We start from the raw sequence: 13,264 nt of genomic DNA on the forward strand, positions 1-13,264 counted from the left end.
TAACAGAAGCAAGTTTGAACATTGCTGTTTTTATAATATTACGTTATACATTTAAATCCTAAAAAGTAATTTGAGGTACACAGAAAGAAAAAAAATCTATTGCGCAACTAATATACATTAGCATAATATATATAATGCTCAGATTGAAAATTATAAGTTAAATTAAATTGTTTAACAAAATTTATTGACTACTATTTATAATTGCAAATTATAATAAAAATAAACACTTCATACAAGTTCAAATTGACAATTCATAGAATAATACATAGAGAATTGTCATCGTTTGAGAACATTAATGAATGTATCTCTAGGAATTTCTATGTTTCCAACCATTTTCATTTTCTTTTTAGCATCTGACTGTTGTTTCAAAAGTTTCATTTTTCTTGTAATATCACCACCACGTTTTCCACACTATAAAATAAAACAATAAGTTATTGTAAACCATTAATATCATTAATTATTAGTACCAGAGTTGAGCCAAATATTATCTACATAATTAATTAAATAATTTTAAAATATGATAATTCGAATAAAAATTTAATTGAATAATATTCAAACATAATGCTAATATGAAATACAAATATATTAGAATTCTTTACTCTTTAGTTTCTTCTTTAAATAGTTCTATTTGTTTCATTTATAGTATTTTTCTATTTATATTTTAATGCATAAATGTTTTAATTATAAAAATACCAAACATATATTAACTAAGATAAAATTACTGAAAATTATTTGAATAATTTTTTATTCATATAACCGTAATTGAAAATTATTCAAATAATTGTGAAATAATAATTTGAATAAAATCGAATTCGAATGATGCCCAACTCTGATTAATACTTATAAAAAAAGTGTGAAAAACCAGTAGTTACATAAAGTAACCATTTAAGTTCAATCAGAGTATTAACAAAAAATTATTTAGATAATAAATATAATATAGAGTTAGATAATATGTAATACATCAATTTTATATTAGAATATTAGATCAATAAAGTATAAAACATTTAATGTTATTATCATGTGTGAATGTGTGAATTTAACCAATGTCAATATTTAATATCAATATAATAAATATTTAATTGTTAAATAATGAATTCTTATACAATTTCATTATCCTTGATTACCTTAACATGGTAAATAAAAACAAAAACAAAAATAGAATAATTTGATTTTAAGTCTTATAATTTTTATCTTATAATCTGTATTGAAATAATTATTGAAGTACAATATTGTGATTATGCACTTACAAGTTTTGATGTTACATCTTTACGATAAGCTTTTAAAGTTTCTCTTGCAATTATTTTCCCTTTGACTGAAGCTTGAATTGCAATCTATATTATTTCAATTTTAAGTTAGTTTATAAAATTTCAATAATGTATTAATGATGAATTTTAAAATGTTACCTGAAACATTTGTCTAGGCACCATGTCTACTAATTTCAATACCATTTTACGCCCAAGACTTACAGCTTTACTTGAATGAACTATAGTTCCAAGTTCTTCAACAACATTTCCATTAAGCAAAATATTCAACTAAGAAAACATGAATATTTTAATGTTATAAATAAAAACTGATATTAAAAATTGTTAAATATATTTAATATTGTTTTTAAAATACTACTCAACAATTACTTTTTTACTTTATATATTTAAATATTATTAATCTTAAATAATTTTTTTTTATGTATAAACTTAAATTATATTAACTCAAATCTGTTTTTTTTTTTGCATTATAAATTTCCAAATTTTAAATATCAGTGAAATTTTGCTTAAGGATTTTTTTTAATATTATTTTATTATAGGAGAATATATTAACAATCTGTATCTATACAATAAAATAAATAAAAGTTAAGTTAAACATTTGAACAGTTGATCATTGGGTTATAGAATCAACCGTTTATTGGAATCAAAATTGAAAATCTCAAACCAGATCTTATGTTACTAATGTTAAAGTGACTTTTTATTAGAATCACCAAGTACCGGATAATTGAATCATTTTTAAGAACATTCTTATCGTTTTAATGGTATTTCAAACGTACACTAGGTTGAAAAAGTTAAAAAGAGCTATTTAAAAATATGTCGAAAATTATACTTTTCAGTTGTTCTAAAAGTTATATGCACAATGTACATAAGTTATTATTTATTTAATTTTAAATCATTAAAAATAATGTATATATTATATTTACTGAATATAAGGTTAATATGAAAATGAAATTAGTAAATTTTTAAGTACAATCAAAAATCGATAGTCTTTTTACTTTATTTTATTTTAATTTAATTTTATACATACATATTAATATAAACTCATCAATACAAAAAAAAATGTTTTATGGAACCAGTTAATAGAATCAAAATTATCTGAACCAATGTGATCACATTAAGCGGAACTCACTGTATAATTAAACCACTAATAGTTTTTTCATTTATAAGTTTTGCTACTAATATTAATTTATAATTCTTCCAATAAAATTATTTAGTATAAGTTTTAAGTTGGAACCATTGTGCACTAGTACACAAGGTTAAATTTAAAAATAACAATTAAAAAAATCTTTTAATCTTTATTTGTAATGTAACACATTTTCACCAAAAATGAGTTTTTAAAGATACTGATTGATATATTTAAATTTTAGATAATTATCAAGATAAACATATTCTACTAATGAATTTTTTATTATTTAAGATAAATTTAAATTCTTATGCATCATTAATCAATTTTATTATGTAAACATTATAAACAATGGTTACATTTCAAAAACATTGTTCAAAATTAGCATAAGTTATATAAGGAGCAGCATATTATGTAAAAAAATAAGATTTTGGTGATATTTATATTAATAACAATTCTAAATAATTAAGATTGAATAAAAAAAAGTACTTGAAGGAATATATTTAATACAGTATTATAGTATTTAAAATGTACTCAAATACATTTTAGTGATAATATTTAATATATTATAACACTGAATTTAATATACCAATTAATTATTATACAATTCAAATTTATAATATAATATTTGTAATTTATCATACTTTTACTAGATTTGAGAGTTCATATCCATGATCTTCATAACTAAAACTTCCAAACCCTGATGTAATTGATTTAAGTGTATCATGAAAGTCTATGACAATTTCATTTAATGGGAAATAACATTGTATCATTATTCTGGTGTTGTCAATATTAGTTGATGATTTTTGTACACCTCTTTTCTCCATACATAATGACAAAACTCCTCCCAAATATTCATCTAATGTTTAAATTTTATTAATAATAAAACAAAATATACTATAAATTAATTACAGTTCATTGTTACCAGGAGTTATGATAGTGCCAAGAATGAATGGTTCATAAAGTGCTACAGTGAAGGTTGGATCAGGGAAATCCATTGGATTAGAAAAATAAAATTCATCACTACCATACTTTTCAATTAATTTTTTTGATGTTACTTTAGCTGAAATATTTTACATATTAAAAATGTAATCAATATTTTTAAAAGGTTAGATAAAAAAAAAACCTCTATATGTTACACTAGGCGCTGTCATGATGGCTTGAGCATTGTATTCCTGTTCCAATCTTTGATTAAATACATCTAAATGGAGCAGACCGAGGAAACCTAATCTCCAGCCAAGACCTAGTGCTGGACTAGAATAAATAAATAGGTTATGTAAAAAAAAAAATAATTGTCTATAATTTATTTATTTTTTTGTACCTTGACTCAGTTGTAATACTAACAGCCGAATCATTGAGTGTCAGTCGTTCTAAAGCACTTCTCATTTCCATATGTAATGATTGATCCATCGGAAATAACCCAGCAAACACCATTGGTTGAGCAGGTTTAAACCCAGGAAATGGTTCAACTGGTTCATCTTTCAAATGTATAGTATCTCCAATATGGGCTTCTTTTGCTGATCGTATATTACAAGTGAGAAATCCGACTTGGCCACCCACTCTATAAAATTAAAAATGATAATTAAAAATATATTTTATAAAAATTATTATACTCTTACAATGTTCCAGTATTAAATTCTGTTGGTCGTAGTATTCCAACATTTTTCACTGTATATGTAGTTTGAGAGTATACGGTTGTTATTATATCACCTTCTTTAACACACCCATCTTGAACATAAATTAGAACTACAGCACCGCGGTATTTATCAAACCAACTATCAAAAATCAAAGCTTTGAATGGTGCTTGACGATTAGCAACTGGAGGTGGTAATCGTGTGACAATAGATTCTAATAAATCTTCTACACCAGTCCCTTGCTTGGCTGATATCTATAAATATATTATAATTTTTGTGATTAAAAAATATCTATTTTATAATAATTAATTGACATAAAATTTACCCTTAAGACGGTTTCTGGCTCAATATCAAATAATACACGCAGTTGTTCTTCTACTTTTTCTGGATTGGCATTTTTTAAATCCACTTTATTTAATACAGGTACAATAATTAGATTCTGACAAAAGGCCAAATAAAAATTAGCCACTGTCTGAGCTTGAACACCTTGGTTAGCATCCACTAAAAGTATAACACCTTGACATGCTGATAACGATCGAGAAACTTCATTGCAAAAATCAACATGACCTGGTGTATCAATTAAATTTAACAGGTATATTTGGTCATCTATTTTGCTTTTATAAAACAATGAAGCTGTTTGAGCTTTCACTGTTATACCTCTTTCTTTTTCTACTTGTAACCTGAAATGAATAAATAAATAATAAATTATTGCTTCTAATAAAAATATAAAACTTAATGTAGGTATCTACATAAGTTTCTTATTCACAATAAATATTAAATTTTATCATGCATAATTTTTAAGCTCAAAAATAAAAAAATAATAATAATGAGTAGTGATAGTTCTTAAATATTTATTACTTTAACAACAAGTTATTTTTTTCAAGTATAATAAATAATTTTTGAGATGTAAAAAACATATTTTTATTGATTACTGTTTTATCTGATATTTAATATAAATAATATTGACCATTTTCATACTTAACACTTATAGTAAGTATAATTTTGATAGTTCAAAGCATAAGATAAAAATAATATACCTATCCATTAAATATTTTAATAATTTATTTCTCCAAGTATAATCAATAATACACTACATTAACACCTTCAATATGCATTTCAATTCAAAAGTGATTTATTATTTCATAAATTAAAATAATTTTTACCTGTCCAACACTTGTGCTTTGCCTTCTTCGATGCAGATGGTATTTGTCAGTTCCAATAGCCGATCGGCCAATGTGCTCTTGCCGTGATCTACATGAGCTATGATGCTAAAGTTGCGAATGTTTTCACTTGGTATATTCTGATACTTGAGTGGCGTTTCTGATTTCCCTTCAGTGGTCTCTGAATAACGTCGATAGCTCGTGAACAGAAACGATGAACTGCCCTCGTATTTTTTAAACCGTCCATAGGGTCTAAATATCCTAAATATCACTTTCATATTCTTAAAAACGGATTGTCTACCCGACACGGGAGAACAAAACCGTACAATTACAAACGACTAGTTATTATAATAAATTATGGTTGACATGAGTGATTTGAATTATTAATTCGGGATTTTGGAAATCAACGTTCACGTTCATAATTTCGCCGACTTACAGCAGCTGCCGTAGTACTATTTGCCGCTTATCACTTCGGACAGTTCGTGATAAGGCGGTCCCGTGATATGCCTAGCATGAAAGTGTTTACAGAACGATAACTATTATAGTTCATTCAGTTCCGAAAAGATGTTAAAAAGTTAAAAAGTTCATAAGCGTAGTGTAACTCTGCAGCGGTGTACAGGTCGAAGTTAACTTTGTTCGTGTCTTCCGTAATCTGTTACATGTTCTGATATCCTATTTATATTACAATATTATGGGTAGGTACTATTGCGACGTCGGCTTACACATTCCATTTCAATAATAGGTACATAATACCGAAAGAAACGTACAAAAATGTGTAATTAACTAGGTAGATTTGATATGCCAACATCAATAGTGCATAAATCACATAAAAGTAATTTATTATAAATAATAGGTGACAATATAAAGTGTGACCTTTGGTACAATGCATTTCATGTAAGGACAACACATAACGTTAGGTGCAAGTAACTATGCAGAAACATAATATTCTAATAGAGTGGGTAGTATGTCTTCCGGACACCATTAAATTATATAGGAAACATAATGTAAGCATTCTCGATGCTTAAACATTTTTTGTAGATAATATTACGATATATCCATTTAACCATTATTTAATGAATCCGAACTACTCGCCTATTTTATTAATTATTTTTAGAGCCGATCATTATAGTCATAGAATATCTGAAATTCTTTATAGAGTAATTATGATGTTGGAATGTTTGTCAATTACATTACAAATCAAGGCTATGCAGTTCTTAATTATATCAAAGTGTTCTATATAACCGCTTTTATACTATTGAGATATTACGAATATGTAGGACGTAAAAGTATTCAATGTTATATTTTTAATTATGATACAACAAAATTTGAAATTGTATTATTTATTTAAATATTTTTAATACATAAATATATAATATAATTAAATAAATGTAATTTAAATGATAGAACACTAACAAACCATAAACAATAATAATATTATGATACATGTGTACATCTTAAACCACAAAATAACAGTGGCTAAACTAGAATTTCTCAATGGGTTAAAAAATAATTAAAATTACGCGTTTCTTAGTTAAGTGTTATTAGTGTTAACATATAAAAAATAATCATTGTAGCAATAAATTATCAAACATTTTATGTGTCATCAATAAATTCAATTTCTGTAAAATTAATTGTTATTAATTAATTTTTTATTTTATGTTGAAACATTTAAAAGCACCTAACTATCTCATTTATTTGAAGAAAAAAAAGTTGTATTTTGATTCTTTTTTAACAAAATAAAGAATTTAAATAATTTAAAATGTGTTTATGATGTTTTATAAAGTTTAAACAGTAAACACAATAATAGTAACATTATTTTATTCAAGTTAATATAACTATTTAAATAGGATTGAGAAGTTAATGAAATGCGCACCTATATTGTTTATGTCAAAAAAATAAGACAACATTTTATTTCAATAATTTTAAAAATACTTATAAATGTACAATATGAAGTATAAATATAGTGAGCTAGATATCAGTCAAGTGGCAACATCAGGTAGAGCTTGAAATTGCCAATTGGTTAACCATACCATTGGCCTAATCCAGTCATGTTTTGTTAAACTACAAAAAAAATTGTAGTAGTTCATCACAGGTACAAAAAAATATGTGTAATTAATAATAATATACTATTTAATGTATCTAGATAATTGTATTTTGTATCCGTATCTAGATTACAAAAAATATAATTTGGATTTGTATCTTAGATACAATATACAGTAGAACTCCGATTATTCAAACGCCTATCAACCGAACAAGAAAAAAGATTAGCGACTTAAAAATGCTTATTTTTTTTTTTTAATATGTTATTGTATTTATAGCTTATTTTTTTTCAGTTTAGTATTATAATAATATTATTTGTTTATTGTTACAAATTTCAAATTATATTACATATATATGTTATATGTCAATCGTCTGGATATTTGCTTATCCGAACCACCCTTGACATTAATTAGTCCGGATAATCAAAGTTCTACTGTATCAAGTATCTTAGTAGACATTTCTAAGATACTTTTTAAAATACAATTATTACTTAATTGCAAAATATAAAGTCCTCAATGAAAATTTAACTGAATTGGAGAGTAATATCAGAGAGTTCTGAAGATTGTTTTTTTTTAAATTATTAAGTTCAGAAAATAATGATGATACTGTAAATAATGACTTGTTTTATAGACATAGTGTTAAGATATTTTCAAAAAAAAATTCAATTACAATCTCTTGAGACATTTAGTAATGTTAATGAAATGTTCATGAAATATAATTTGGATTAATCCTGAATTACATGAAAAATTGAGTAATATAATAGTTCAATAACATTTTATATTTCTATGAACCAACCACTAAATCATATTTAAGAGTCTATTAACTCAATATAAATTCATTAAGTGTCAAGTGATATTTCAAACAATCCAGCATAGGTTTATGATTTTTAACTTTGAAAAGTAGTACTATTGGTGTGGATGATATTGAAGAACAAGATTTATTAATTATTAAAAATATAATATTTAGCTACTGCTAAATTAAGAGATCTTGACAACGTTTATTTACTAAGTACAATTATAAAAACATTTATGGAATAATTAATATTACACATGAGTACACTAAGTATTATATATGTTTTATTTCAAATTGTATTTAATATGTGGCTTGGTGTGGTGCGATCGTACACTCAACTGTGGAAAAACTCTGAGTGTACGTATCGGCCAGATAGGTTACCACCCAGAATTTTAGTGACAAATCCTTGCCACACATACAAAAAAAAAAAAACTTGTTTCAACCTACCGTTTCTCCCCTCTACAAATGAATAAAAAACCATCCAATGGTCTTTGTTGCCGCGGATTAATTAAAGAAGGAGTGTATTTAATATCTTATTAATAATTTATGTTAATATATCATTAATAATTTATCTGTAAAAACTATGTTCTGTAGCTACTAAACATTATTTACAAAATTAATTGACAAAAATTTAATAATTTTTTTTAATTATCTTGTTTTAATTCAACAAGTTAATAAACATTTAATTACAATATTAATTAAACAACTCAAAATAGGGTCATCACAATTAGCGTAGTACATGAATAATTGTATCAACATTATAAAAACAAATGGATCATCATTATTATCATAGCACTAAACAGTAACCACTAAACATGTTATTATAAATTTATATTGTTTTGTAATAATATGCTAGGTATTATATAAAATATTTTTAAATACAGGATTGTTAAAACAAGACACATTAATAGAGAATACATTTGGTATTATGGCAACAAAATTCAATGCAACATGTTTACAAAAATCCTTTAAGTACTAGAGAAAAGACAATCAGTGCTATAATGAAATCAACTGTGATTCTACATAATTTTTTATAAAAATCAAAAATTATTATATTTTAAATGTTAAGTTAATTGTTATAAATTTATATTATTAACTTAAACTGTTGATCTACTGATTTGATTTTATCGTTGTTTTTATTATCTATTACAATCCTTCAAATATAGATCATTTTAATAATTATGACTGGAAAAAAATTGAGTGGGTGCATATTAGCACCAGTAGTGTATGTGAGGAGTGGGGACCTATGTATGGGTTCATGAATTCAAAAATGTGTAGATTATTTTTCAAGTGAAAAAGCAACATCATTTTAATATAAATATAAAAGAACAATTATCATTTAAAAAATAACAACACTGTTGAAGGATTTATTAGTTTTTATTTTGATAAAATATAATAATTAGCTAAGTTCTTCTAGTTATCCTAATTCTAAATATGAAAATATTATCAAAACTAAATAATTTCTCTACTGGAGAATTTTCTAGAAAATTTATTTTTGAATATTCAATAGCTTAAGAATAATTTTGAAGTGGATTGTGTACCGAATTCCTGAAAAAAATATCTAATAGTATTTATATTCAAAATGATAGAAGCGATCAATTAAATTTTCACAGGTTTAGCCTAAATTAGAAGAACTATTAAATGAATATCCTAAATTATGTAATAGCTATGAATTTTAGATTGTTTTATAAGATACCAAATAAAATTGTTTGTCCTGTATAAAACAGTTAGCAGTTATTTTTGTGACATTACTTTAAACATAAATTTAACTAAATTATAAAAAAAAAAATTATATTTTATATCAATTAAAAATTATATAATAGATTAATAACTATTATCTAGAAGCAAAAATATTTATACTTAATAGTTATCTTTTTTTTATATTTAATTATAAATTATAATATTATATATAGCAAAATTTTATAAAAAGATTAGTAAAAAACAAAAAAAAAATTAAATACACATTTGAAAAAACATTGGTTAATACTATTAAAATCTGAATTTACTTAATTTTATTCACAAAGATAGGTACTTAGTTATGCTATACCTATTATATATTTTACATATTGAATGAAGTGTTGTTGTAAAATATGTAGCACTATCTTCAAGAAATTGTTTGTGTTGCATGTTGCAATAAATCAATTTAATTTGTAAATTGAAGCGTGTTAGGAAGTCTACTTATAAAATGCAGGGAATTGTATCTGCTATAAATGTATTGTGTAATTGTTGAGTTAATAGTTCTAATAAGTATAAAAAATGTATAGTTTTTTCATTTAGTAATCCGATAAAATTGCTTCTAAATTTGTGTACTTGATTTATGTTGAATAAATTTGAGTACTTATTCAATTTATAACGAAAGTTTATTAACCTTACTGAAGAATTTTTCAAGGTCAAATTGTTATTAAATTCTATTATAAAGTGATGGTTTATATATTAAATATAAACTTTTTCATATTATTTGTTACCTAGTTATTAAAATAGATAAATGTAGCTTAACATTGTTGATTTAACCAATATAAATCATTCTAAATTAATGACGGCATTTTTAATTTTTTAAGTATTACAAATTCAATTATTGATTACTTGTTAAATGAAACTTGTATCTGATTGTTCTGATACAATTTGGTATGTGATAATCAAAAAATGGAACTGTCTAATTGATTTTAAAGTTTGCGTATTAAATTTGAATAAATTATTGTAATAAAATAGGATTTAATTTTAATTGTTAATTTTAGTTATAAATAAGCATAGAGAGTGTAAGTAAATTTTAAGCATTTTTTTTAGTATTACAGAGTAATCAAAAATAGTTTAAAGGAAAATTTCTTTCTTAAAACACTTTGGCGTCTGTGAGAAATCAAGAACTATTTATTTAGAATTATTATGTTTACGCGGACTTAGCTTGAATTTCCTCATAGCAAACCAGAATTAACCCTCGAAATTGCTTCCTTTAGGCACATAGTTTTTAGGAGCAGCCTGCTGTAAATTATTTACTGATTCACTGCGTAAACATGCACAAAGTTTGCAGAAAATAAAATATGTGTGTACTGTTTATAATAAATTTATAGATTTTTTTGGTAAAACATTTTATTTTTAATTTTTTAAATGGTTATTAATAATGCAGGTAACACAATTTCTTAGTCAAGTTTTCTTACTTACTTAGTTAGAAAGACATATAATTATATGGTCATGAATAAGTAAACAACAGGCACATACACCTTATCTAAAGGCTTTCGGTCGCTTCAATTTCTACCATAATATAGGTTGTCGATAGTTAAAGCAGTATCTGTATCATTTTATTTTGTAAACAGTATATCGGTGCTTATGACACGAATATTATAGGACTTGGTATCAGATTGAGCTCTATATTATAATAATATGATTTTTGATTTTTGATTTTTGTAATGACGTATGATATTATATTATATTATAATGTGGAATTATTTTTATTAAAAGTTGAGTTAAAATTATCATAGTAATTACGTGTACATAATAGAATTTTAGACTACTTTTACAAGTGCCTAGTACTCGAAAGTCGTAAGTGACGTAAGTACAAAATGATCCAAACAGTATAAGTAAACTTTTTTTTACTTTCAATAATTTTCATTTAAGTTTTATCGTTCATTATCGTGCACACTAATATGAGATATTTTTTATTCAATTTTAGTAAGGTAGACTGATTCAGTTGTTATTAACGGTTCGATTTTAATACATTATTTACATTAGTCATTAGTATTACTTATTGTCAATATATAAATCCTATTCTTAGTTTTATGATTATGTATATACGTATTTTTTTTAATTTCAAAAATTCCTTGCCAATACTTTAGCGCAATGGAGACGCTAAATTCTCATTTATAATTTATATTACTTTTATACTAAACTAAATATATAATATATAAAAATCTCGTGTCACAATGGAAAATATTTGTTACCAAACAATTCCGAAACGGCTGGACCGATTTTCATGAAATTTTGTGTGTATGTATATTAAGTATGTCGCAGATAGTAAATTATTTTTCATACAACTAGGCAACTAGGTGTATAGTGTGGCTCACCACAAATATTTTTATTTTTTACTCTGTATATAAAGGAAAGTGTACTTTATAATAATCAACGCAGAGCCGAACCTATTTAAGCTATCGAATTGAAATTTTAAGGATAGATTAATATTATAATTTCACCGTGCACTAAGAAAGGATTTTTCAAAATTTATATTTTAAAGGATTGAAATCAATAAAAATAATAATAATAATCACGGCTACTAACTAGAATATTTGTCTATGTGTGTATTTTATCGGCGTGTAGATATGAATTGTTCTGAGGCGTAAGACACCGACTAGCTCAATTACATTACCTCTTTATTATGTTTAAAGGCTGTGCGATTATTTAATCGATTATTCGAATAATAGATTATTTTTAACGAATGATACATTATCGATTAATCGATTGAAAAAATGCCACTTTAGACGGAACAGTTATGTAAAATTGATGTCAGAGATATCATCTATACACCAAATCAGAAAACCAAAAATTGTTTTTATCCTTATGCTAAATGTTAGCATTGTTAGCATTATAGGTTACCTAACTTAACACGGGTGCATTTTGTACGGGCGTAAACCGTTTGGGCGAATCGACCTAGAATATGGTCGGTTTGGCGAATAAATATATACCGTTTGGGTGGTATGGAAATGATTATAATATACACTTGACAATTAATTAAACAAAATCATACAAAATATAAATAATTAATCAAGTCCTATAAAAAAAAAAAAAAAAAATTGGTATAGATATTAATAATATTATACAGGTAGGTAGATAGTAATCTACAGTCAAAAAGTTATAAATAAAATTACATATAATATAATAAGTACATTTTTAAAGTAATCTATTGGCTTTGTATGAAAATGCTCATAATAATATACATTCAACAATTAATTATTTAAATTTTCGATAAAAGTGATTAATAATGATAATAATATCATTCGTATCTGTTACCAGGTTTTTATCTTGCATATAGGTAAAAATAATTTCACTCACCCTAACGACTATTGTTTTTTTGGTCAAAATTATTACCTTTGCCCAATCGACCGCTGCTCTTTTGTACGGACGTCGAAGTGCACGGGGACAGCTAGTATTAATATATATATATATATTAACTACAGTTTTTATAACAATAATAATTATTCGGGGTAATAATAATTATAAGTGCGCGATGATAAGTATCCATTCATCAAATGGATGTGAATCTATATC

General features: G+C 24.6%; 1 protein-coding gene across 1 annotated transcript; it reads right to left on the reverse strand.

Annotated features, from left to right (window-relative positions):
* Nucleotides 1–108: 108 nt before the first annotated feature.
* Nucleotides 109–5,615, reverse strand: LOC113556128 (translation factor GUF1 homolog, mitochondrial). The gene is made up of 10 exons (XM_026960897.1): nucleotides 5,183–5,615; nucleotides 4,345–4,699; nucleotides 4,005–4,273; nucleotides 3,707–3,946; nucleotides 3,512–3,639; nucleotides 3,311–3,448; nucleotides 3,030–3,244; nucleotides 1,404–1,532; nucleotides 1,248–1,331; nucleotides 109–411 (listed from the first exon to the last, which is right to left on the reverse strand). The coding sequence occupies exons 1-10, from the start codon at nucleotides 5,455–5,457 to the stop codon at nucleotides 277–279; spliced, it is 1,968 nt and encodes a 655-aa protein (XP_026816698.1). The 5' UTR covers nucleotides 5,458–5,615; the 3' UTR covers nucleotides 109–276.
* Nucleotides 5,616–13,264: the final 7,649 nt, after the last annotated feature.

The sequence above is a fragment of the Rhopalosiphum maidis genome, chromosome 3 (genome assembly GCF_003676215.2).
Source record: "Rhopalosiphum maidis isolate BTI-1 chromosome 3, ASM367621v3, whole genome shotgun sequence".
NCBI classification, from domain to species: domain Eukaryota; kingdom Metazoa; phylum Arthropoda; class Insecta; order Hemiptera; family Aphididae; genus Rhopalosiphum; species Rhopalosiphum maidis.